At 38.7% G+C, this 26177-nt stretch overlaps 1 protein-coding gene across 1 annotated transcript in view; it reads left to right on the forward strand.

The window, feature by feature from the left end:
* COL6A6 (collagen type VI alpha 6 chain) overlaps positions 1-26177 on the forward strand; it is a 154837-nt gene that overhangs the window by 96258 nt on the left and 32402 nt on the right. Inside the window, exons 22-32 of the mRNA XM_077130094.1 lie at positions 778-840; positions 2503-2565; positions 9866-9928; positions 14035-14097; positions 14849-14899; positions 16660-16695; positions 17460-17522; positions 22346-22408; positions 22874-22909; positions 23030-23066; positions 24993-25004. Coding sequence (XP_076986209.1) covers positions 778-840; positions 2503-2565; positions 9866-9928; positions 14035-14097; positions 14849-14899; positions 16660-16695; positions 17460-17522; positions 22346-22408; positions 22874-22909; positions 23030-23066; positions 24993-25004 — 550 coding nt within the window. The remainder of the gene's footprint in view (positions 1-777; positions 841-2502; positions 2566-9865; positions 9929-14034; positions 14098-14848; positions 14900-16659; positions 16696-17459; positions 17523-22345; positions 22409-22873; positions 22910-23029; positions 23067-24992; positions 25005-26177) is intronic.

Here is a 26177-nt window from a genome sequence, read left to right on the forward strand (position 1 = left end):
TTAATTACAAAGGAATGACCAATTAGACTGCAACAGACTATTGCTCGACAATGAAACATGTCAGAGAACAACAGAGTAATAGCTTCGATTTTCAGAGAAAAAATAACTGTTAACCTAGAATTTTATATCTAGCTAAACTATAAGTGAATGCAAAACAAAGACATTTTCAGATATAGAAAGACTAATAGGGTTTACTATCCACAGACATCCCTTCTCTCTCCCCTTCAGAGTTACATTTCAAAAAAATGCAGCGAATCAAGGAAAATGGCATGAAATAAATGAAATGAGATCTGAGGGAGAAGGTGTAGAAAATGTTCCTCTTTCTGATTTTGAGAGAAAGGGGATCAGGGCTGTGGCAGAGCAGCATGAAGAGAATGCTCAATTTTGATTCCTAGATATTTCATCTAATTGAATATAAATATAAGATGTCTAGAGATTTCTTTAGGAAAATGTAAAGTAAGTTGTAGGTCCTCTTAAGACCAAATAACCAAAGGTAAATATAATGCAAACTTTGTAGAAAAAGAAGGAAATGTGTGTGTGTTCATAAAGACAAGGCTATACACCAAAATACTTTAGCTGTGATTATCTGTACACATATCTGATTATCTGTTGTGGGAGGCTTTTATTTTCTTCCTTGTATTTCCCTTTATTTTCCACTTTTTTTTTGCAAAGATCATGCATTATCATTGTGATTGGAAAAATATTTATAATCTTGTTCATAAAGAAGATCAAATTCTCAGGAAAAAGTGGTAACAGGTTGATTCTCTCTCACCGCAGGGGAAAAGAGGCGTGCCAGGCCTGGATGGACTTGAAGGCTCAGTGGGATTAAAGGGGCCTCAGGTACATTTTGGGACTCATCAGGATGGGAGGACACAAAGAAAATGGGGGAATGGAAGACTATGAAGCCTTGATGGAAATCGTCAACCCCTCCATGGAGAATTACAGATGTTTCGTGTAGATTCAGGATAATAAGAGAGCAGCACAGTTTTGACTTGCATAGCACCTGATCTCCTTTATCTAAGTTTTGTGCCAGTCTGGAGGTTAAAGGAGGGTGAAGATGCTGGGCTGTAGTATCTGTGCAGCAGGCACAGGCTAGCTAGGGATTTCCAAGGGGTCCTTGAGCCAAAGAGAATGTTGAGTCTTGAAGTTGGTCAATGACGGTCAGCGCAGCACAGCAAGAGCTCAGTGTTATTTATCTGGATGCCCATGATGTAGAAAACTTGGCTCTATTGTAGGAAAGAATTGTTCTGAGTATAGCTGGAGCCTTCAGCAGGGTGATCTACATAGTATGGCACTCGCTTTTCCTTTCTAGCTCACTTCTCCTGGGAGCTGCCTAAAGCACTTTTTCCTTTGCAAGGAACAAGCCAGATCTTTATACTGATCTCACGAAGGGAAGGGAAGCATGTGCCAGCGAGGGTAAAATGTAGCATAAAATAACAAGTAAGTAGGGAAAGAAGGTCCTAGCAAATGCTGAGGTGACAGAAAGGAGGTCAGACCACAAAAAGAACAAGTTCTTCCTCCAAAAACTTTTAGTTTTGAAAGCTTGGGAAAAGTAATAGTGATGCTTGGCATATGCAGGACAACCAATGATCATGTTATTTTCAAAGTTTTAGTCCACATAGTTAAAAATATAAAAGTAACTGTTACATGTTGGCAGCTTGGTGGATGGATGGAAGCTGGGCAAACTATCCTTAAACATCAGAAGAGAAACTTTGTCCACATTTTACCACGATTTCAGAGCAGTAATCAGTCTTCCCCTTGGGCTTGTATCTCTTTCTAACCTGATCGTTTTTTTCTTTGTCATTTCTTGCCAGCTGAAGAAAGTTTCTCTTGCCTTCAAATGAGAAAGGTTTGGGACTGGGCTTTAGGAACGCATTTCAATAGATTGGCTTTATTTCATCGTAAGCAAATAGCACTACAACATTCCCTTCTTCCCATTTCATAGACCCCTAGTCTTATAACACATTTTAAAGAGAAATGCAAAAACAACCACGACATGAAACTTGCTTTGTATAACATATGGAAACCATGGTTAATAGGTAATATAATATTCCAGAAATAGAAATGTCCAAATTTCATCTAACCCTGTACTCTATCTTGTTTATGACCAGTCTTCGGGGTAGTTGTTGAAAAGTGTGGTTGTTCAATTTCAGATTTATATAATTAAGATTTTTTTTTCTTTTCAACATAAGAGATTTATGGATTTGGAGTATAAAGATGCTTAGGACAATTAGAGAGGAAACATTCTGCTCTTGTGTATTATTTCTTCCAAACCCTGGCCATTTCAAGTGCAAATGCCTGACTGCCTAAATTTCAGATTGGATCAGAATGTCCTTCCAAAAGATGCTGGAAAATTCTACAGATCAAGACAGAACCAAAGGCATGATTGAAGCGTTTTTTCCAATTTCTGTCCGTGTCACTGACTTGGTATTTCCACTTTTAAGTTAATATTCAAGTGGTCCTTTCTAGGGAGAAAATAATGCTTTAATTCTGTGTACTTAGGGTCCCAGAGGAGATGCTGGTATGAAAGGAGAAAAAGGAAGTCTTGGAAGTAAAGGTCCTCAGGTATGTAATGAAAGAAAGTGGCGGCATCAGGCTTTGACCTTGGTTTAAATGTGGATGTCTTTGTGGTTTCTTCCCTGCAGGTGATGTTTACTGCCCATGACTCAGCAAGGGTGTTAGGTTTGACTTCAGTGCTCAATAGTCACATCAAACTCTGGTTCCCACTGCGCAGAGCGGGGTGTTGATCTGTCAGACTCAGAGGTGAGAGGTGGTTTCTAACCTTCTGCCTCAGCTGCTCAGCAACTCACTACTCCGAGGTTAGGAAATCCTCCTGTATGTAAATCAGATGACATTACTCTCCTGGATCTCAACCCTCCAGGGGCTTCCCATCGCACTAGAATACAGCCCGCTTGAGTGATCCTCTACTTGGCTGCACATTAGAATCTCCTGGGGAGAATGTAAAACGTGCCCACCTGAGAACCTCCCAGCCATTTAAATCAGAATCTCTGGAGGTGAGGCCAGGATATCAGTCATTGTAAATGCTCCTCTGGACAGGGAAGGACTGCCCAACATCAGCACATCTCCAACTTCAAAGTACATAAGAATCACCTGGGGAATCTGTTAAAATGCAGATTCTGATCAATAGGTCTGGGGTGGGGCTTGAGATTCTGTAGTTGCAGTGAGATCTCAGGTGATGATGATGATGTCGCTCCTCAACCACACTTGGAGAAGAAGGACCTACGTGATCTGGTGCCTCCTTGTCATCATACTGTGTATTTTATTAGCTGTTTGTCTCGCTCCCCTTCTAGACTATAAGCTCCATGAGGGCCGGGACTTTGTCTTGTTTACACTGAATCCCCCGAGCCCAGAACAGCGATGCTTGGCAGAGTAGGGCTCGGCAAATAATTGTATAATGAATTAATCAGTAAATGAATGCCTGAGACACAGTCAGAACTTGTGCTCTTAGCTGATATGAGGATAAAAGAAATGCGTTACTTGTGTCCACTGATTAAACTGGACGATGACTCAACACTTAAATGGCTAAGCTGATATTCAAAATAGTTAAGCTATTCACAAAAGTTTGTATCTCATAACAATATTTTAAAGCATTTTAACTACTCCTCATGAAGATATTAGTTCCAGAGTTTGATGAATATGCTACTTTAAAAGGCATGACAACTTCCTTTAAAATTTCATTGTAGAGCTATATTGATGAAAAGCAACTGTTTTACATGTTTGTCACTGAATTGCTAAATGCTTGTTGGCACCACAAATCAAGACTTTTTTTAAAAGTAAATGCCAAGGAGAATGTATTAGGTAATTACCTCATCTGTTTATAATGTTGATATATAGATGGATTGAAATCCAAAGGTCTTATTTCCTTTGTTCTAGAATCCGAAGTTGTACCCAAGTGGCTGTTATTCAGACAAATTATTCCATTTGTCCTATTGTGCACCTCTGTAAGACCTCTTTAATCTTACTTTGGCCTTTTGGTTATAAGTCATAAATCACTCAACTTCTTGGCATTGCCAGAGTTAGTCAAAGAGCATCTCTTTTCTCTGGGGTAGCTCTTCCACTTTTCTGCCTGGAAAGCATGGTTTTCTCTCTTTGCTTCCTCTTCTTGAAATATCCCTGTCAACACCATGAAAATGCTATTTCAAAGATGTGTGGAATTTTCTATATTCAGGGCATGATGAATGTGATCTCAAAATTGTTGTTTTCAAAGGAAAACAAGGCAAACACAATGGGATATACAACAAAAATGTTATTCTTTTTTGGCTCTATAAACCCACTGTCCTAGGTTTCATATTGTTTTACAGCATATAAGCATGAGCCATTTAAGAGGAATAACATGGCTGTTTTCTAATACTAGGCTTTAAAGTTCTTCTTAGAAGAAAGGATGTGATTTAGAAAAAGGATATGATTTCTGCTGACAGTGTTCCTAAGACTTATTAACTTATGCAGTGTTATGGGCTGTTCTGCATAAATCAAACATGCTAATCTAGGCGAACATATGGCTATGATATTAAAGAAATACAGTCCATGGTACAATGAAAAGAAGGAAAGGTCTTTGAAAGAAATGGCATATTCATTTGTACCTTCCTTTGCTCCCTTCTTGTTTGGTTTATCTTAAGGTCCTACTTCAAGGTAACTAAAGCCTAGAAAAGGAATGTGAAATCAGAAACCAAATATTAATTCCAGCTGGAGCTGGAATTACTTTTAAATACTTGTATTTTGGGTGAAATAATCATGAGCAGCATGTGCAGTATCAATGAAGGTTAGAGTTCTTGAGTGCTAATTTGTGATACAAAGTAGAATTTTTGTTGTCATATTTACAAAGCATAGCATGGTGGCCAAGAGTATGGAAAGCACTCAGTAAAAGTTTGTCAAATGAGTACAAAGATATTTGGATCATGTGAGTTAGATTATGTAGAAGATTGAAATCTGAAAATTGCAATATAGATTACATGAAAAATGGTTTATTGACGCATCAAAATTACTTAAAGAGGGCATTTTATCTTCAAAGCAGACTGGTCAACATTCTAAGGAAGGCCATAATAATAATAATATAACAGCATATAACCTGTATTGCAATAAACAGATTTCAATAGTCTGTGTATTCTAGATTGGATTATCCATCAACTGTTTGTTTTACTCATTTGACAAACATTTACAGAGTGCTTCCTATGTGTCAGGCCCTATATTAGGATGCAAGAATGACTCAGAACCAGGCTCTAGTCTGATAAAGGATGCCCATAAAAACAGATAATTGAGATGTGATGTGATGAAGGTTAAAATGTAATTATACCCAAAGTAGACTGATGAGAGAAAGGATGGAATTAAAGGAGGAGATGACTGAATTGGGTTTTTTAGGATGAGGATGTGATTTCTAGGTGACCAAGGAGGGGGTAGATATCCAGCAAAAGGAACCAAGTTAATGTAGAGATATCAACATGAGCTTTGGATGCCATGAATTGTCCAATATGGATAAAGTGTAGGGTATATGGAGAAGCATTAGACCTTGAGATCAGGGGCTGTTCTATAGACTAGCATGGTCAAGATCAGCTATCTCTCCTGCATGTGAACAACTTCTCATGTGTCCTGGAGTTTGTTCTTGCATTAGCTCACCTTTTACTGGCCTCTTGATTTCCATTTTCTCAGGTTCAGTTCATATCTGACTCTTACAGAGTCTCCTTAGGTACTTTCTTCCCAACGCGATATTTTCTGGTTGTGAATTGATGTGAGGTTTTACACCTATGCAAATAAAATAAGAAGAGATGAGAAGAATTCTTCTTAAGTGTGAGAAGAAGCCACGCCTATTGTTCCTGCCCTGCTATATAGTCCATCCAAATTTCAGATGTCCTTGGCGATGCCCCAGCCATTAGTACCATACTCCTCCTGGTGAGAGGCTTTCTAAGGACATTCAAAACAAAACAAAAAAAACATTTAAACTCTCAACACCTTCTTCCAATCTTCTCTTACTGCTAGAGCTGTTATGATTGCCAAAGACTCTGTGAAAGACTCAACATGAACAAGAGACTCCCAGCCCAATTCCCCATATTGGAGGTTCGATCTGACATCAGCCTCCAGTATCACGTTTGGAGTTTACATGGCAAGAGTTTGGGACTCTTCTTGGGCTACGTTAGAAGACAGTGTAGGTGAGAGCTCAGACTGTAGAGTCAGATAAGATTTGGTTCACTTATCATCCCATATTCTAATTACCTGAGTGATTTAAGGTTAAACACTTTGAGAATCTGTTTTTACTGGTAAAATGGTGTTAATGACATGTATCTCACTGTGCTGTTGTGAAGAAGGCTATATATAAATGTATAACTCGTAATGCCTTGTACAGAATAAATACTCAATAAAAGGTAGCCATTATAACATATCCATGAAAAGTTGAACTCTTTCGAGAGCCTTTTCTCTTTAAATATACTAAGCGTCTCTTTATATTCCACAGCTGCTTTTGATCTCAGGTCAAGACAACTCTTTGGCTCCTTGATAACTTAGGGGTAGGCAAGGAATTTTTCCTCTTTCCTTTAGAACTCACCAACATGATCCATTATGCAACCAGCAGTATTTGAGTAAGTAACTTATCTGAGTAGCAATTCATTGACCCCTGATGCCCATTCAAGTAATCACAAACCCCACTTTCAGTACTTTGTTGGATCCTGCAGAGGAAATAGATTCAGGCTTTCTGATGTACCGATGACAAGGCCCTCTCTGCATCTATCCATTCATCCAAGAAATCTTCTTGTTTTGGAGCACTTTCAAACAAGATATTCTTTCATTGTGCTTATGTGTGTTTGGGATGACTGCACATGAAATGGTCTCCCAAAATCTCCATTTCACAGAGCTCATTACATTGGAAGAAACCACAGAAAGCAAGCTCCTAGGCAAAACCTTCACTTGACTCCTTGTTGTCAAGAACAATTACAGTCTATATCATCTCTCTGTGAATATAGGAATTTCATATGAAAAAAAGTAAAAGTATTCTTCTTCCTTCTTCTGAATGATTCCTCTATCTAGAGATGGATGGATGGGTTGATAAATGGGTCCTGGCTACTGTACTATGCTCCACAGATATGAAGTCAATAGGATGTGACTCCTTCCTTCAAAGAGTATATAATTCACCCCCTAGCAGATGAGAGAGAGAAATAAATTAGCAATTATATACAGAGTAGAAACATCTGTGAAACAAGTGTGAGGCCCAACACAGCCAGAGGGTTCAGCTATTCTTCCTGAAGTGGTGATACTAAAAGTAAGATTTTCAGGAGAGGGTGACTGTACCTCTCCTCTGGACGTCCCCTGCAGTGGGTTGAATCATGTACCCCGATTTGCTATATATATATAGCAAGCCATGTAGAGGAGGAGAAGCCGGAAATCAATGGTACCTGACAGAAAAAGGAGAAAACTTTACCATGTGCATTGTCATGTGACAGAAAAGCCAAGGACCCAAGGATTGTCAGCAGTGAGTCCCAGAACACCTTTCGCCTTTTTCTTTCAAGGAGAGAACATCATCTTGCTGATGTTTCAATTTTGGACTTCTCCTAGCCTCAAAACAGTGAGCTGATGCATTCCTGTTGCTAAAGCCAACCCATTGTATGGCATTTGTTTTAAAAGTTGGGAAACTAAAGCCTCTCCCTATAAAAAGAAATGGACCATCTAAGGGAACGACTCGCATAACTGTGTGACGACATGAAACAACAAGAAGCATTTGGTGACTCCAGATGGTTTGATGTACATGCACATAGAGTGATTGGATTAATCACAGAACATGAGGCTACAGAGACAAACTGTACTAAGATTTCAAGGAATTGTACAAATTAATCAGATCTTCAACTTTATTCTGAAAGCTACTCAGAATTCAGAATTTTGACAAGAAAGTGGCATAGTCAGCCTGACATTTTAAATCATTCTGACACTCTTGTGGTAGATATTTTAGAGACAGGCCTGGCTGTAGTGAGGGAAGCTAGGAATTTAGATGAGATATAAGAAGGCCCTGAAGATACATGATGCAGTGCTGATGGAAGAAGGGATGGGCACAGGGAGGGGATAAAATCTTTGGGACTTGTAGCAGATTGGTTTAGAAGCATGAGCTGGAAGGGGCGGGTCTAGGATAATTAGCAGGTCACTGTCTTAGGTTTCAGGAGAAGTAAATGGCAGTACCATTCCTTCAGGAACCAAATATGAGATAAAGCGTGATTTTAGGTAATATGATTCTTTTTATAATCAATTCCTATGGAATATTCAATAGGCATTTTAATCTGTGTCAGATGTTCACCTGACTGGTTTAGACTGGAGATGCATACGTTTAAGAATAATTGATTGTATAGAAATGGTATGTGAATCTGTGGAGGTGTTAGTCAGGAAGGAGGGATGAAGTGAGGAATATAAGGTCAGAGGATGGAAATTTCCACATGGAAATTTAAGAGGCAAATAGAAGAGGGGGAATCTCAGAAGGTCACTGAGAGGAGCTGAGAGCAGTATCATGATACTTATTGTTGGAGGAGTTGATGAAACAGTGTCAGACAGTGTACGGTCAAAGCCAAATAGTGTAAGGACAGAAAAACGCCAACTAGAGTGACATGAAGGTCATTGGAACTTGCTCCACGCTGTGGTGGAAATAAACAGAAGGGAATTGGGTTGAGGGGCTTTGAAAAGTGAAGAAATGGATAGTTTTCTTTTTGATGAAGATGGGAGTTGCAGAAAGATCGTTATTATCTTTTTTAGTGTGTTCCCTATTAAGAAACTTCTCATGTCCAACTTATTACATTTTTAATTTTTGGAAGGCCAGAAGATTAATGTCCCAATTAGTTTTTCTGAACCAAATACATTAGCTAAGCATCATACTTGTTAAACAGAGATTGATTTATTTACTTTTACATTACGGTAACCATGGCAAAAGATTGTGAAAATGAATCATTTCACTGGTATCGGGACTGCTCAAAATATGTACCTCTAAACAGTTTAACCAAAAGAGATTTCTGTTACCATGTGTTTGGATATGTCAAAGGAAAAATCTGATACCAAGTGTTACTAATGGAGGAAGTTATGCTGTCTCTGTATAGGGATTTTTTAAATGTTCACCTCTGACACTGTTCCATTTAAACATGCTTTCTAGAATGTTGGAAGGGCTTACATTTATTATATCTGATAGATTTTTTCCATACAGACATGTGATATGCTTACCCATTTAAATTCTTAAAGTTTTCAATAAGCTTTGAAACTTTATGTTCCTCAATAAGATCTTAGCTTTTCTTCATATAGGTCTTTGTATCTTTTCTTGTTAAATGTATTTTAAGTATTTTACATTTTTTCTCACATTGGTAAATGGGAATTTATTTAAATTTACTTTCCTAACTAGAAGAGAGAAAACTATTTCTGAGTATTTATCTTATACCTTCTTAACATATTTTGTCAACGATGCAAAAAGTAAGTTTCTTCAGCTTTCTAATGTACAAATACTATTATTTGTAAATCAAACATAATTTTACCTATACAAAATGCTTTCCACCAAAACAAGGCAGTAAGAATAAAGTTCATGTTAAAAGTCCTTTGGAATGCTTTTTAAAACTGTTAGACGTGTTAGCAACATCTACGCTAATTGTAAAACAGGAGAACCTGAACTCTTTGGAAAACAAGACTGACAAGAAAGCACAATCATTTATGCAACATCTGGCAGGGATTACTTTATTAATTTTCTTTTATTTACTGGTCTTTATGTGACAGCTGCAGTACTTTTTTCCAGAGCAGAAATCATTCCCATCTGAGGTTCGTTTTCTTCTTAGAAGAGACACAAAGGATTTAAAGGAAAGTTGCTCTATGTTCTGTGATGTTTGCAATCTTTGTTTTGTTTCAGGGACTTCCAGGACCGGGAGGAGAGGCAGGGAATCAAGGTCGTTTGGGAATCCAAGGAAATAAAGTAGGTCGCATTCCTTACATCCACCAAAGTTGAGGTTTTTTTGCTCTGGTGCTATTAGCCAGAGCCCTTTCCGCACACAGGAGAGAACATATCTCATTTTCTCATTACCCCGGCTTGATTCTTAGAGAGCCAGCAACTTCTGGAGATGTGGGTGTGGGCTTGGATGAGGTCAGGAATTCCAGTCAGCATAATGTCTTGAGAGGCCATGCCCAATCTGAGTTGAGGGAACTCAGGAGATGGGGCTGTTCTGGGGCTGGCCTTCCTTTCTCTGTCCTTCCCATCCATCCTTCCGTTAGTCTCCCTCACTCCCTTTTTCCTGACCCCCCACCCCCTTCTTTCCTTTCTTCCATTCATAAGAAGCTTTCCTGGGCACCCTTTAAAACCAAGGCACTCTACTGGACGTTCAGTTAGATTGGAAGTTCAGCTGCAGGAAGGCAGGAATCTTTGTGTGTTTTGTTTTCGAATGCATCCCTAGTGCTTAAAATGATGCCTGGCACAAGATAAATGCTTAGTAAATATTTGTTGAATGAATTTCTAGGTGATGTAATGATAAATTGGAGATGAACTCAACCCATCCTCACCCCCCCACCCCCACCCCACCCCCATACACACAGAATTCAGACTATTTTCAAGACTATAATCTATGGAGCAAAGTTGACTGGGAAAAGGGGCTGCAATGGAGTTTTAAATGCAGTGCCACTGCTGGGTTGGAAGAAGAGGCATCACAGAGGATGCAGACTTTGAAGCCGGCCTTAGAGGAGAAGAAATGTTTGGGCAAGAAGGGATGAGGAATGGGGAATTTCAGGTAGAAGAAACCGTGTGAAGGAAGGCACAGGGTTGGAAAATCCTGGGAATGAAAAATGATCCTGTCTAGCCGGTACATAAAGACAAAGACGACCTGTGGTGAGGTGACTTTGTTCAGTAGCCAGTACCGTGGTATTTAAAGTTTCAGATGGAATGGATGAATACAAGCAGACTTTCAGAAGATTATGAGTAGCCCAGTATAGAAGTATTTTGAAGCCTGAGGTATTAGAAGCTAGTAGGTCACTGGTGGGTTCCCATGGTGTTCAGGGTAAGTGATGACTGAGGGTCTTAACAGGGATGGGACAAACAGGAGCCTGTGATAATTCAGTAGGACTCCTCTGATAGAGCATCGAGGGAGAGAGGAGAAGGCTGAAAGACGCCGGGGCTTTCAGCATGAGGAATAGCGCTGTCACAGCAATAGCGAAACCATGAGGAAAACCACGTGGTTTGGGAGTGGAGGTTAGAGTTTGAGGGGGACTAGAAAGGCAGGTTTCAAAGTCATCTGAATTTTCAAAAATACTCTAGGAGATGCCTACTTGTAAGAAGGAGAAGAAGAAACAGACCATAAATTATTAGAAAGGAAGAAGAAGGAATGAGAAGGTATCTGGATGCTGAGAAAAAAATTTCAAGAAGAAGTCAAGAGTTTCACCTGGTACAGAAAGGTGGGGAGGGTGACGCGATGGCATCTGGTGGCCATGGGCCTCCAAAGAACAGTTTTGAAAGAGTGACAAATGAGAAGGAAAAGACAGCTGAACAATGTGTTAGTGAGGAAGGAACCAGGATTGTAAACTACTCTTTGGAGAGACTAGGCTTTGAAGGGGAGGAAAGAGAGAGCAACAAGGTCTAGGAAAGTTTGGAGGGGTGTTTTTAATGATTTAAAAAAAAAAAGTGCAGTGTGTTCGTGAGCAGAGAAGAGAAAATCAGGGGGAAGAGAAGAGGTTGAAGATTTAAGAAAGGGTGCATAATGAGTGGAGAAATCTCTTGACAGAAAGAAAGAAATTCAGGGGACTAGAAGAGGGATTCACTTTGTAGTGAAGAACTGTTTACAAGAGCTGGGATGGTGGCAGCTGAGTGTTGCAAAGACGGTTGATTGGAGAATGAAATGGGATACATGGAAAACAAAAGTAATCAACTTCAGATGGAAGAAATTATTTGGGCACGTGGTGTTACAATGATGATCTGGAAAGGAAAGCTTGGAGCAGAAACAATGCTGTCTTCCGGCCCTTGGAGGCTGGGGAAGTGGGAAGAGAAGAGTGCTGGAGAAGTTGTATCAGGGATTCTGAGACACTCAGAATCAAATAGTAAGGAAGTATGTGAGTGTCAGATGTCATAGGTATAAGGGGAAGTTTTGCATGTGAAATTAAGGTACAGCATAGAGGAAAACAGAAGGGACCAAGAGAAGGATATACAGAGAGTGTGGAAGGAGATAGGTGTGAGCAAGGTAATTATACCAAGAAAGGTCATTATTTTTTTTTAAAGGGACTTTTAAACTGGGTGGGGGCAGGGGAGAAGGGGAGATAAGTGTTGCAAAGCAAACCCAAATACCTTGGGCAACCCAGGATGGATTGAGCCCTCTTTACTCCTCATTAAGGGAAATGAACACCAAACACACACCCCTAGTTTACTCCAGAAAGCTTAAGTTCCCAAGGAAGTAAGCAATCCAGCAATTAGTCCAGGGCTAAATGCCTGGATCTAGCAGCTATTTGTCCTTGGACAAACCATCTGGCTTCTTGTTTCCCTACCTTAAAGCAGACATTCTCATATTTCATTCAGTACACATAAAAATCAGCTGAGTTGTTTATTTTAAAAGGCATTTTTGAAGGGGCCCCACTACCAGCTATGGATTCCAATGGGGTCCAGGAATTTCCTTCTATACATGAACCCCATGTTCATTGATTGACTGTCAGCAGGTAGTCCCGAGAACACAACTTTGAGAGCCATTGCTCTGAAAGGAAGGTATCAACACCTATGATATCCTGCTTCCTTTCCATGGAACCCTACCCTGTTTCACCCCCAGGGATCAGTGCTGGTGGATACTTGTCCCTTTGCACTTCTCACACTTCTTGTGTTGCCTTTCTAGCCTTAAAAAAGGAGTTAAAAGCTCCCACCCCTTATGTATGGACTACACACACATTTCCATCTCTTCCTTCCAAACAGCACACTATGGAAGTGGGGAGGAAGGAGTAACTTGATAGTGGAAACTTGACAAACACTACCTCAACCAGGCAATCCAAGCCAACATCAGTAAGAATAAGCCGTGTTGACAGTATATATCCTTGATATGATGTGATGAAAATGCCACTGTGTCTCTATGGTCTTCCTCCCCAAAACTCATAATGCAGTCTAATCATGACAAAAATACCAAATTTACCCCAAATAAGGGACATTCTACAAAATACCTGACCAGTATTCCTCAAAACTGTGAAGGGCACCACAAACAAGGAAAGCCAGAGAAACTGTCACAGTCTAGAGGAGCCTGAGGAGTCAAGACAACTAAATTATAGCATTTTGGAGCAGGAAAAATGCCATTAGGTAAAAATCTAGGAAATTTGAATAAAGTATGGGCTTTAGTTAAAAAAAAAAGTATCAATATTGGTTAATTGTTATGATACACATGCCATACTAAATAATGTAAAAGGTTAGCGAAAGGGGAGATTGGATAGGGGATATACGGGAGCTCTCTATACTCTGCAAACTTTTCTGTAGAACTAAAACTCTTTCAAAATTGAAAGTTAATTTGAAGAAAAAAAAGGAGGAGTTAACTTTGCTTTGTAAACCCATTCATTTTTCCCATGTAGCCGGATCTTCCTAAACATAACACTTCCCGACCATACCCCCAGTAGACCACATGCTAGTCAAAAGTCAGAAACTATTGCCAGGGATGTCATGCCCACTTGGTTATCTTGATTCACACTTAAATCCTGAAAACAAGATTAAGAAATCTGCTGTCTTTGCACCAGCCAGTTTAATTACATGGATGATCATGAAAAATAATTTTCTTGCATTTTGTTAAAACAATGCAGAGCTTCTTCAGTTCATGGTAAGACATTTCCAAGGTTGCCGTTCAAGTCGCTATGCTGTTAAAATGGCAACTTGTAAACAATTAATCAGACTTGCCAAAGCTTCCTCAATGGAGGAGACCTAGCGAGCTGGCAGCATCACTTCCTCTTGTATAACTGACATAAACCCATTGAAGTTGTGTGTTTTACACGTGGAGCAGCCGAATGTTGCCTTAGTGCCATTGTTTCCAGTTTCCATGATTAAAACAACCAAATGTGAACTTATTTTATTCTGTTTGACAGGGAGAACCTGGAGATCTGGGGGAAAAAGGAGCTGCTGGCTTTCCAGGTCCTCGGGGAATGCCGGTTTGTATTTTATTACTACTTTTGATGTGGCTCTTGGGATCTTTTAGTTCCATGGATGTCTGGAGTGGCTCTCTGAAGAGCATTTTAAAGATGTCATACCAAGCCAGTTTTATAGTTTTCTAGAAATAGGGAGATATTATCCTCGTCTTGGGTAATTCCTTGGCCAGCCTTTCTATGGTGGCAGTTTCCCAGGTGCAAACATCATGGCCAGGAATTCTTGAAGCCAAGCTGTAAAAGGAACCAAATTTGTCTTAAGCATCCCCATAACCCTTCTTTCAATATTTCCTCCCATCAGAACCTCTTCATCAGAGACACATCCCATCCTGCTCCCAAAGCTCAAGGCTTCTCACTAAGACCTCCTGCAAGGGTCGGCAGCCAGTGCCCAGGCCTTTAGGAGGCCTTGTTTTTAATCTGGCAAACTGATAAATAGATTAGAGCTAAGGGATTAAGATACAAGTGTTCTCCAGAAGTAATACTACCATTTTATTTAATCCTCACAATAATACTATGAGTAAGTATAATTATTATTTCCCCTTTTACAGATAAGATGAAGGGACAGTGCATTATCTGTATCTGTTATTGACAGTTGTCCTTAAGTGTCATTGTCACAAAATGTCCGTGACATGTCACAGAGGGAGGATCCCGCTTCCTGGTTTCCCTAATCAACAAACCATAAAGCCTTGTCCTCTTGCAAACAAGCCTGCCTTTCCTTGTAGACTAGGATGTTTATAATTAATTGCTTTGTTTCCAGGGTGACTACGGCAGCCCAGGTTATGGTAGTATTGGAAGTAAAGGAACAAAGGTAAGTTACATCTATAGGAAACCAAACATCTTTCATTTATTTTTTTCTGTTACTTGTTTTGTTGTTGTTGCCACATTTAAGAGGGAAAAAAAAGGCAGGCAGTGACTAAGGCATCAGACATGTAGAAATATATGTTAATTCATTTACTGAATCCCCACAGAGAATGTAGTGGAGGAGAAAAAGGGTTGCTGGTTTAAGGTACAGACAACAACTGAAACTTGAAAATGGTTTCTCTGTTCTTTGCAGAAGCGTGTGGTCGGGGCCTGATTTGTTTCAGCCTGAACAGCGCATCTAATCTTAGCAACTGTGTCTCTTGTTCACTCAGGGAGACATGCCAAAATGTGTTCTCTTATTGTGTTTGCTTTAGTCATTAGTGAGATGTTTTACAAGACTTTTCTAAATACTTTGGGCCAAACAGTAACTTATAAAATAAAACCTTTTAACTTTACATCAGAAAGATAACTTTGTATTGTCACTGAATATTTAAGTGGCTGGAAAGAATTTAGATACATTTACCAAAGTCTTCTGTATATCAACAGTGACCACTTAGACATCACAATGCAAAACCCCAATCGTAATTACAACATCCACAAAACCATAAAATAGTCAAGGATGTCCTTTCTGTAACACGTGTGAGGCTGATGACAAGTACTTACTGAAACACAAAAGAGAAGTTCAATAAATGGAGAAACATACTAAATTCATCTTGGAAATTCTAAAACATTATAAAGAATTAATCCAAGTGGAATTCCAATGGGAATGATGGAAGAATAAACAAACAAACAAAACTTTAAAAAATGTTTAAGAAAGAAAATGAATGAATGATGTCTAGTGAAATTTTCATTAGAATAAGGAATAATGGAAAATAATCTAAATGTCCCATAATAGAGTAAATATTAAGTATCTGTGGCACTGGAATACTAGCCGTCTTTTTTTTTTTTTTTTTCTTTTGCATGGGCAGGCACCGGGAATTGAACCCGGGTCTCCAGCATGGCAGGCAAGAACTCTGCCACTGAGCTACCATGGCCCACCCACTAGCCATCCTTTTAAAGGAATGCATATGAAGAGTTAAATTATGTGGAGAATTTATCAAGTAACACTATCAAGTTTTTTAAACATCACAACATAATCAGAAAAACATCTACCCCAAAATGTGCTAGACTGCATTTTTTAAAAGCTAAAAAAAAAAAAATGACAAAATATTTATAGTGGTTCTGGAGGGTAAGATTTGGGTGGTTTTTCTTGTTTCCATGCTTTTGTATTTTACATGTGTTTGAAGATATATTACTATTCATAAACTTTATTTTAAATAAAACACATGTATTTTTCATCAAATAGGAGCTGTCATACATCTTCAAATATAGTCTTTGATCAAAGTAAGGTAAACAGAGGACCAGAAAATGAATGATTAAATGCAGGCTATATAGACTTCCCAAAGTTCTCCATGAAAATGTTTTAAGAAGACTGCTTCAGAAATACATTGCCAAATGACTGTCTATCCTGTTATATGGCTAAAATAGGAGAACAGACTTGTAGCTCCTCAGATGTGTACATTTAGCTACTTAGGTCGGTACAGTATTTTGATGAAACAAGTATATTGTTTGATGTAAACATTGAAGTTAGTTTCTTAAATAGTTCTCAGTTTCTGATTGTTTTAGAACGTCCTTGGTTCAAAAGTACTAAAACTAAAGGCAGCAGGTAAAATTAGGTCAATATGAATCTATTTGGATGATGTGTGCATATTTACTTTTCAATTATAGGGACAAGAAGGATTCCCTGGAGAGAGTGGACCTAAGGTACCGTGTACTTTGTATATTAACTAGAGATCACTCAGAAATACTCAATAACTTATCAGGCTGAGCTTATGACATGTTTCCTAGGACAATGGAAGAATAGTTAGTTATAAATAAATGTTCCAACTTTGTGGAGGAAAGGAGGGAAGAAAGAAAGATGTGACTTTTTTTTCCCTACTTTTTAAGATTTCACAGTTGTTTGGGATGTGTGTGATGTTTAAAAGTATTCCATTTCCTGTTTTTAAATTTGTGGGCAAAGGAAGAAAGATCATCTTTATAAAAAGTTTTCTTCTCAAATGTACACCATCCCCTCTGTCACAGTGAATTTTCTTCTTCAAAGGAAAGCAAAATGTAAAGAAAAGCAAAATGATCTGATTTCTGCTGGTTTGGTTTTCCATGTGTTTATAAATTGCCTTTAGATAATATGTTAGTAATGATGTCTTCCACCTTAAGGCTTTCATTCTTTCTAGAAATATACTGAACTGAGTGTTTGGGACAGGTGACAAAATAAGGGGCACGGTTCATGTCTCCAGGGAGCCTGTGTTCTGGTTGGGGAGAGAAAGTAAAACAATGAGTTGCAGTGTGCTCTGCAGAGACCTATAAAACTGCACGCACACGTGCAAAAGGCATTTCAAAGTATTCTGTTAAAGGCAAAAATGTTTATTAAAACAATCTTCATGTGGGAGTCTGTTTTTTAAAAAATAAAGAAACATTGACATATAGTCCTTTGATCATCATAACCATTTTATTTTTCTGAACTTCTTTAGGGTGAGATCGGGGACACTGGTGATCCAGGAGAGATAGGACCCAAAGGAGCTAGAGGCAAAACGGTAAGCTTAGATTCCCACGTTTTACCACCTTAGCTACTTTGGAAAGTCATCTTCATGCATTTTACAAGCATTTGGGTTGTCAGTTGTTCTCTCCAGACTTGTTAAATTTGTGTACTTTTTTGTAAGACAGATTTGGGGAAGGGAAAATATATGTATTACTCATCCCCTATTGCCAGCAAGAAGGCAAGGAACTGTCCACTTTTAATGAATGAGTACATCTCTTCTGGCTGTCAAGGTAACAATCATGACACCAAAAAATAAAATTTTTAAGGAATCCTCATGGTCCCAATTTGGCATTGCCAGAATATGGTCAGTTTGATCCCATCTCTGGCAATTTTAGTTGTACCTGAATGACCACTGACCTCTTATCTTCACTGTTAAGGTTTGGGTAAACTGACTTTTAATGAGGTATACACTCAAAGATATTCTCATTTAGCTCAAAAAGGAGCTAAATATGTCTTATTGATCCACGGAGGGACTTGGGCATCGCCTTGTGCTTTGATCACTTGGAGCAAACATGTGTCTCCAATCCATTCCATGGCCACCAGCCTCCTGAGCTCGCCTTGGGTTCCTGTAGATTAAAAATACATTTTTTGCATTTGCTAACTCTTTATATATGTAGACTGTGTGCAAATAAGATGATTAACTTATACAAAAGAGGCTCTTATGATAGTGATCTCTAAACACATTCTTTGCCTCTTTACTTCAAAACAGCATTGACCAGGCAATCTGGTGTTAATACCATGCCAATCAGCATTTAAAGATACCTGGTAAAAAATGTATGTTTGCAGTTTATTTCCAGTTCTGTCATCACGGTTAATTTTACTTTGATCTTGTTCCCCCCAGGCCTACAAACTCTAATGAGAACTTTAAGCATAGAGATTATTTTTGTGGACAGAGAAAGGAAATTCTCTTTCTCTCCCTTCTTCTCCCCAAAAGGACTGATTCCCAGCTATTATTTGTTTCCTCATACAAGCTTTAGATTGTCTATCCTTTAACATTATGCTTGTGCAAAAAAAAAAAGACTGATATAATTATAAAAATAATTGGAAAAGACTTTCAAATTAATCCACATGTCATCTGTAATGAAGTATCTCTGGATCATTTCCTTTGGCATGTTAATGAAGTAATTTAACAGTGAACACTGGAAGTGTGCTAGCAAATTCAGCAATTTGCTGAGTTCTCTCCCTCCAAACGTACATTAATCATTTTTGTAAAAAACAAGCTAATGGGAAATATATAAACTTATTCTCTCAGCCTTTGGGAATATTTGAATTTCTTTTTTCTCCCCATGTTGGATAATTTGTCACTTTTTAAAAAGTGTTTATTTTTTTCCACCCCTACATGAAGTACTCTCTGATTTGAAGTTGAAGTTTAGACCCTGAAAAACACCAGCTTTCCCCCACCCTCCCATCCCTCCCCCCCCCCCAAAAAAAAAGCTGAAGTTTCCATTAGAAGATTTTGGTAAAACTTTGCTGTGAATTCTGAATGCGTCTTCAGGTCTGTCAGAACGATTGCATTCCTAGTTTTAAGTCCTCTAAATCTTCACCTTAATTTTTTTCCTAACGAAAGCAATCTTTAAAATTTGTCATGATTTTTAACTTGCATTATTTTGTGTTTTATATGTTTGTCTATATGGATTTATATTTTTTAATCAACTGTACTCATGCATACAATTGTAAAGCAGGGTTTCCCAGCCTCAGCACTGTTTATTTACAATTTGGGTTGAGATGCTTTGTGGTGTGGAGTTGTCCCTTGCGTTGTAGGATGTTGAGCAGCGTCACTGTCATCTACCTACTAGACGGCAGTAGCAATCCTCACTACCAGTTATGGTGATCAGAAGTGCCTCCAGACATTGCCATACGTCCCTTGGAGGACTAAGTCCCTCTAGTAGAGAACCACTGGTTTAAAAAATCAAATATTTCACAAGGTGTGTTATGAAAACCTGGCCCTCTCACCTCCTCCCATTTCTTTCTCCCAGAAACTACTTTCATTTCTTAACTGATTGTTTTAGAACTGATAATGTGTTTCTGAATATCATACTTGTATTCCTACTCCTTTATTTTTAAGTTTTAGGTATTACAAACTGTCTTCCTGCTATAGACGTTGATGATTGACCTTTCTAAATTTGCCATTTATTCAAATCCCTTCTCAAGATATTTAGATGCAACAGGTATTCTATCAAATTTAATCCTGACCCAGAGTCTTCTGATCTGTCCGACCTGATCCACAGATTTCATGTTGTCACTGAATATTTAAGTGGCTGGGGGGTCTCTTTGCCTCTCTTTTGTGTTGGATCTCTTCCCCATTCCCAAGTTTTCCTTTCTCTTAGATTTCTCCCATGTTTCAAGAACATTCTTCCAATAGCCTGCTAAAAAGGGATGCCTAAGAGGTACATTTTATATATATAATATATATGTATATATATATATATCACCAACATTTGAAAATGTCTTTATTCTGCCTTCCACACGTGACTGGTAGTTTGGCTAATACACATTTTTGGTTGGAATTCCTCAGACTTTTAAAGGCCATTATTTCTCCATTGTTTTCTACCTTCTTTTGTTGCACTAGAAGGTTCGAAGCTATTCTATTTCTTGATTTTTTCTGTGTGACCAGTGGCCTCTGGCTGCTCATTAGATCTTCTCTCTGTTCCTAGTGCCCTGATATTTTAGAGCTTTTATGCTCTGGCGCAGGTTTATTTTTGCCCCATTTTCCCAGGCACAAAATGGGCTCTTAGAGCCTGGAAACACATATCCTTCAGTTCAGGGAAATTTTCATTCTTTTGATGATTTCGTCTCTGTTTTCTCTGTTCCCTTGGAATACCTATTACTTGGCGCATTGGGTTAGCCCTCTAATTTTCTTATCTCTTCTCTCCTGTCTTCCAGGTCTTTGTCCTTTTGCTCAACTTCCTTGGGGATTTCCTTGATTTTATCTTACAACCCATCTGTCATATTTTAATTTTCAAGAGTTCAGTTTTATTTTCTGAATGTTCCTTTTCAGAGTTTCCTGTTTTCATTTCAGGGTCGAAACATTTTCTTTTAACTCTCTGAGGATAGAAATGAGTATTTTTAAAGTCTTCTTTGCCCAGCAAAGTCTGTTTCCTGCACACTGTTTGTTTTTCTGTTTTGGTACCTGTTTCTCACATGTCTTGGGAATGAGCTAACTCTTCATATTTAAGAATCAAGGACAGAAAGGCTGACTGGAATCCCTGAGTATACGGGTTGGGTGTGTCAAGTACAAATTTCACTGGAGAGTGATCTGACCCAGCTCTTTCTATAACAAACCCCTTGATATCACTTTCTTTAAGTCTTCCTTCTTTGGTCAGATTCCCTTGAGAAGATGCTTTCAAATTTCTTGTCTGGAGGGTCATGGCCTGGCTGCCTGCTTTTCCAAGAGCAGCATGGAACATGAGAGCTGAGGAGGGGTCTCACATATATTGCACATGTTTCATTTTTAGCTCCCTGATTTCAGTATAGTACCACTGGCCCTCAATTTGCCTCAAATCCCCTAGTCTACATGCATCAGTTTTTCTGCTGTTGCTAGAATGGGAGAAGAAATAGTCACCCAACAATAGAGAATGCAGTGTGTTTGGGGAATCCTAAGGAGATTTTCAACCAGTCCTCCTAATTTCATCTCTCTCCCTCATCTCCACTTCTAGAAGTACCCATTGCTGCCAATTCCTGAGCCTTTTGGGAAAATCTGGTATAAGAAACATTGGTTCCTTTTTCATTTTCCCCATTCTTGTTGTTTTATGCCTTAAAAAAATCTATTTACTGTCATTTCAGTAGGATATTGGGAGAGAGCAAAAGTCGATGCATATGTTCAGTCTGCCAGGTTTTTTCTTAGGAGTTTAACCTGCGTCTTCTAAATAAAATATAGTCAGCAAATTTTTGTGCACTCAATGCAGTACATGGTGAATATCACTGGAATACCCAAAAGACCTCAATAATCACTTGCTGTTCAGTAAGCAATGCTTTCTGCAAATCAAGTTGATTTGGAACAACTTCAGTTTTTATTCATTTAAAGGTTGTTAAATCCCATGGATTTAGAATGAAGAAAGTAATATTGCCCCAATATTTTTAGCCAAATTCTAGCCCTTTTTTATGATAAATTATAGGTTAAGTGCACATGGAAAAACTTCTGACATATAGTAAGGAGTCCACAAATTGTTATTCCTCTTGTTATTCCCCATTTCACTACAAATATTCCCAGCCTGCTATTAAATGTTTTGATTTTTGTGGTTTCAGGAGTTTCTGTATTTTAATTTTTGCTTTCCTGGGATATTCGGTTGTTTTTCAGTTTAGTTGCCTACCACCTCATTTAGAAAAAAAAACTCTCTTTTGACTTCACAATTCTAGTCTAGCAATCTTCTCTGAGGAAATAATTCGAATTATGCATATAACTAAATGGCATACCTACATGGCAAGGATAAAGGATTGTATAAATTAATCACCGTGCAGCCATATAATAGAATACTCTGCAGCCATGAAAAATAATTTTGCAAACAAATGTTTAGTAACATGAAAATGTGCATAAGATTTTGGTTCAGAAGGCAACAAAAATGATGATCCAAATAAGTAAAGAAAACCAGTATATAGCTTAATACCAAAAGAAAAAAGAAAAAGGGATTAGCAGAAAAGACAGCAAAATGTTAATGAGGATTATTTTGGGGAGAAGTGCTGGAGATTTTTTTTTCTTCTGTGTGTTCCTGGAAATCTCTTACATTTCTAAAATGAAGTTGTATTATTTTTGAAATCTGAAACACAACACACATACACATGTGTAAATATAATTTAAAAATAAATAAATTCTGCTTCCAGCCATCTGCGGGGCTTCCAGGAGATATGGGATCCCCTGGGGAGCCAGGTCTTCCAGGACGCAAGGTAAGTTGCAAGTCATAAAGCACAGCAGGTCATTTCCTACTTGAAAAGTCACTGCGTCGCGCTCTCTTTGTCCAACCGTATATGACTCCTGTCTCTGCAACTATTGGCAACTATTTTCACTGTTTTATCACCATGTGGTCAGAGAGTGGAGGGGAAAATGCCGATTAAATATTAACTGCCATCTCTTGGGAGGTAGGGTGGATTAAGAGGGGAAGTTAAAAGTATTAGACAAAAATGAGATGTCAATTAGTGAATTTTATTTGTTCAGTTCTTTCCCTCTTCTTACATTCAGTAAGTGAACAGTGAATAAATGGAGGTGAGAAGAAAATAATAAACAGCAAATAAATGATCAAAAACTGCATTTACATGGAACTTATTTTCTTCAGGAGTTTGAGTTTTAGCATGCTTCTGGCTAATGATGTGTATGTCCAGAGCCGCTAATCCCACATTTCTTTGCTTCCCTAGGGTGTGAAAGGGGCCAAAGGATGGGCTTCATTTTCCGTATGTATTTCCAAATTCCAACAGAGTGCTCTGAGCACTCTATTATATTTATTTACTTTTAAACTTCAGGATCAAGCAGTCTGCTGGTTAATTTTTTCTGTTTTGTTTTTTGGACTGCAGACATGTGAGCTTATTCAGTATGTGCGGGACTACAGTCGTAAGTACTCTGCTTAAAATGATCCCCCAAGTTTGCAGTATTCATAGAAAGAAGGCAGCAAATTCTGCACTCAGGATTGAGACCATTTGCCGGCCACTTTCATGAGATTAGAGATGTCACTGCAAATATTTTGAGTCAACATCAGTCGGTGACTATTAACTCCTTCTGACTGCCAACATGTCTGTTTGAACCTGTTCTAAGAATTAAGTAATAATATGTCTAGTGCTTTTAATCTAGGGAAAATTGAGCTATGAGATCAGAACTCTCCTGATGGCAGAATCAATCAATGGAGTGTCACCCTGAAATTTTTTTCAAGTGTGTATTAACACCTGAAGTAATTGACAGGGTTGAATTTATTGGATATGAAAGAGGCAGAAACGATAGCAGGGTGAGCCAGTGGATGGAGCCTGACTTTGGCTTATCGGTCATTATTTGTTTCCTAGAAGGGGGTGTGTTTGATTACTTTCAGATGGACTGACTGGTTGATTCACTTGTAAAATGACTCATTCTGCCCATATATATTTTTTTCTTCCTCTCAAAAATGTAAAAGCAGAAAGTCATTTTGATTTGGGAAATGTTCTTTTGAATTTGTTTTATGATGCTTATAGCTCCCTCTTTTATTGAAATATGTTTTAGTATCATCAAAAGAATTCCATGTACAAAGTAGGAGAGAGTGGACTATTCAATGTTCATTGACAAATGCTTGATGACCTCCCAGGTAAATAACATGACTGAAAGGAAAAGTCAAATATTTCCTCAGGCATTTAGAGAGAGAAAAATAGACACATTAGAGCCCATTTCTGTAAAGAGCTTTGGTCTCAAAGACAAAGATTTAGAAAAGCATTGAATGTAAAGTCAGTCTTAACTCTTGCCTTCTTTGTAGGTGACTGGAACTGTAATGAGAATCAAAATATATGCATTGGGTCATGGAGATTGGTTGCTTTGGGGCTGAATTATCACAGTAGCTCTCTGATATTGTAGCCCTGTGAACTATAATTAACTCAAGGGTAGATCCAAGGGAAATGGGGCCAGATCTTTTCAAATTTAAGAAGCCCAATACCAAAGCACAAATCCAAAAGTAGGTACAAAATGATTTCAAAAATAAGTGGTATTTATAACAAGGAAAAAAAAAAAAAACAACCAATGACTTCTACATATTTTACATAAGCACCTGATCAGGGGAGAACACGGCTAGGGCCCCTCCCTGGGTCTTTCAAGGGTCCATTGCACGTAAGAGACCCAATAGAACTTTTTACAGTGATGGAAGTATTCCAGTGAATTGTCCAGGACAATGGCCACCAGCCACTGTGACTAGTGAGCACTTGAAATGTGGCTAGTGCCCTGAGAAGCTGAATTTTAATTTTGTTTAATTTCAGTTAAATAGCTATGTGTAGCTAGTGGCTGCCATATTGTACAGTGTGTCTCTAAAGCTTAAGCTTTGTTTTCCTCAGTGAATCCACCTCTGATGTTTAGAATACACACTCAGACAGACATGCACATATGTGGTGTACACGTGTGTGTGCAGATCAAATTGGGAGTTGTAGATATCTACAAGGGGAAAGTGGAAGTGTATTCAAAGTAAAGAGAAGTTTGAACCCTTTAGCTTTCCAAAATCATTGCATCTCCCTGCAACACAGGGTTCCCTCCCAGGCACGTGGGGTTTTTGCCTGTGACAGCTGGCGGCAGGCGGCTGATTTATGGCTGTGCAGTGTCTCATGGCTTCTCCCTTCCCATTCCCTATGGAAGAAACAGTGTTTTCTTTTTTACCAAGATATTAGTCTGCAAATTCTCCAAAGCCTGTCTTCATTTTGGGGTCATCTACAAAAAACACAGGGCAGAGACTCGGCTGCCGTGACCTTCTTACACAATACAAACTCTGTTCTCCTACCAAATAATAACCCAGTCTCCTTTGTTCTTCTTCCTCAGCTGGCGGGTATGGTAAGTAATCTTTATTTACAGCATGTTTTAATCAAGCTCTAAAACATCTTACATCTGGAAGGCTGAGTTAGAACCCGTTGCCTGCCAAATGATATAAATTTTATCTGAGGTGTCTTTGCTGCCTCTTACTGGTAGCACAGACCTGTCTCCAATAAATCACTGAATTGTAACTGAGTTTCACAGCTATTTCTTAACCAACTGTTTTGCTTTTTTGTTATTATTAACATTTTAATGACTAACGTCACCATTTTTGTGACTGTTAGACTTGGGGGGAATATCTCTCCCTCCTTTCATTTTCTCTCTCTTTCTCTCTTCATTTGTCATATCATCTCCAAAGTCCAGTGGTTAGAGATTAAAATGCAGGGGGCAAAAGTGTGGAGATAAAAGTAGGAATGTGCAGATCTGAACTGAGCTACGTGTGCAGCCTCAGGTAGTGCTGCAACCCACAGAGCTCAGGCCTGGTGTTAATTGATAAATTATCTTAATACCTTTCAGTGCTAATTTTTAGCTATTTTACAAATGCTTATTCCATGATGGTTTCCTATAAATCTGCCATAACCGAACCCTCTGATTGCGTGTTCATTCATTCAACAATTGTTTATGGAAAGCCAGGCTCTATCCTGGGCACAGTGGACACAGCGCTGAATTAAAAATGGACATGGTTCCTGCCCTCAGGAACTTTCATTCTAGTGGGGGGCAGGGATAGATAATAAAGAAAAAAAATACAGAATCCTATAGGTTTTGTGAAAGAGATGAAGAATAGGATGTGCTGTCATGGAATAATGTTAGGGGAGGGAGAGATGCTTTGGGATGGAGGGGTCCTCTTGGAGGCCGTGACATTGAAGTCTGGGCCAAAGAATACAAAGTCAGCTTTGCCAGGGCCAGGCAGAGGGAAATGCAAGTGCAAAGACCATGAGAAAGGACAGAGCCAGGTATCTTATAGCAATGGACAGAAGCCAGTGTGACCAAGGCATAGCAGGGGAAGGAGAGATTGGCACATGAAGAGATGGAAAAGTGGTCAGGGGCCGGATCAGCCTAGCTTTGCAGGTTATGATGGAGGCTGGATTTTATTTGACTTGTGATGAAAGGATATGGAAGAATTTATTGAAATGTTAAAGGGAGGAGAGTGATCTGCTATACAGTGTTTTAAAACTTACTTGGGCTGCTCTGGGG

The sequence above is a fragment of the Tamandua tetradactyla genome, chromosome 15 (assembly GCF_023851605.1).
Source record: "Tamandua tetradactyla isolate mTamTet1 chromosome 15, mTamTet1.pri, whole genome shotgun sequence".
Classification (NCBI taxonomy): Eukaryota; Metazoa; Chordata; class Mammalia; order Pilosa; family Myrmecophagidae; genus Tamandua; species Tamandua tetradactyla.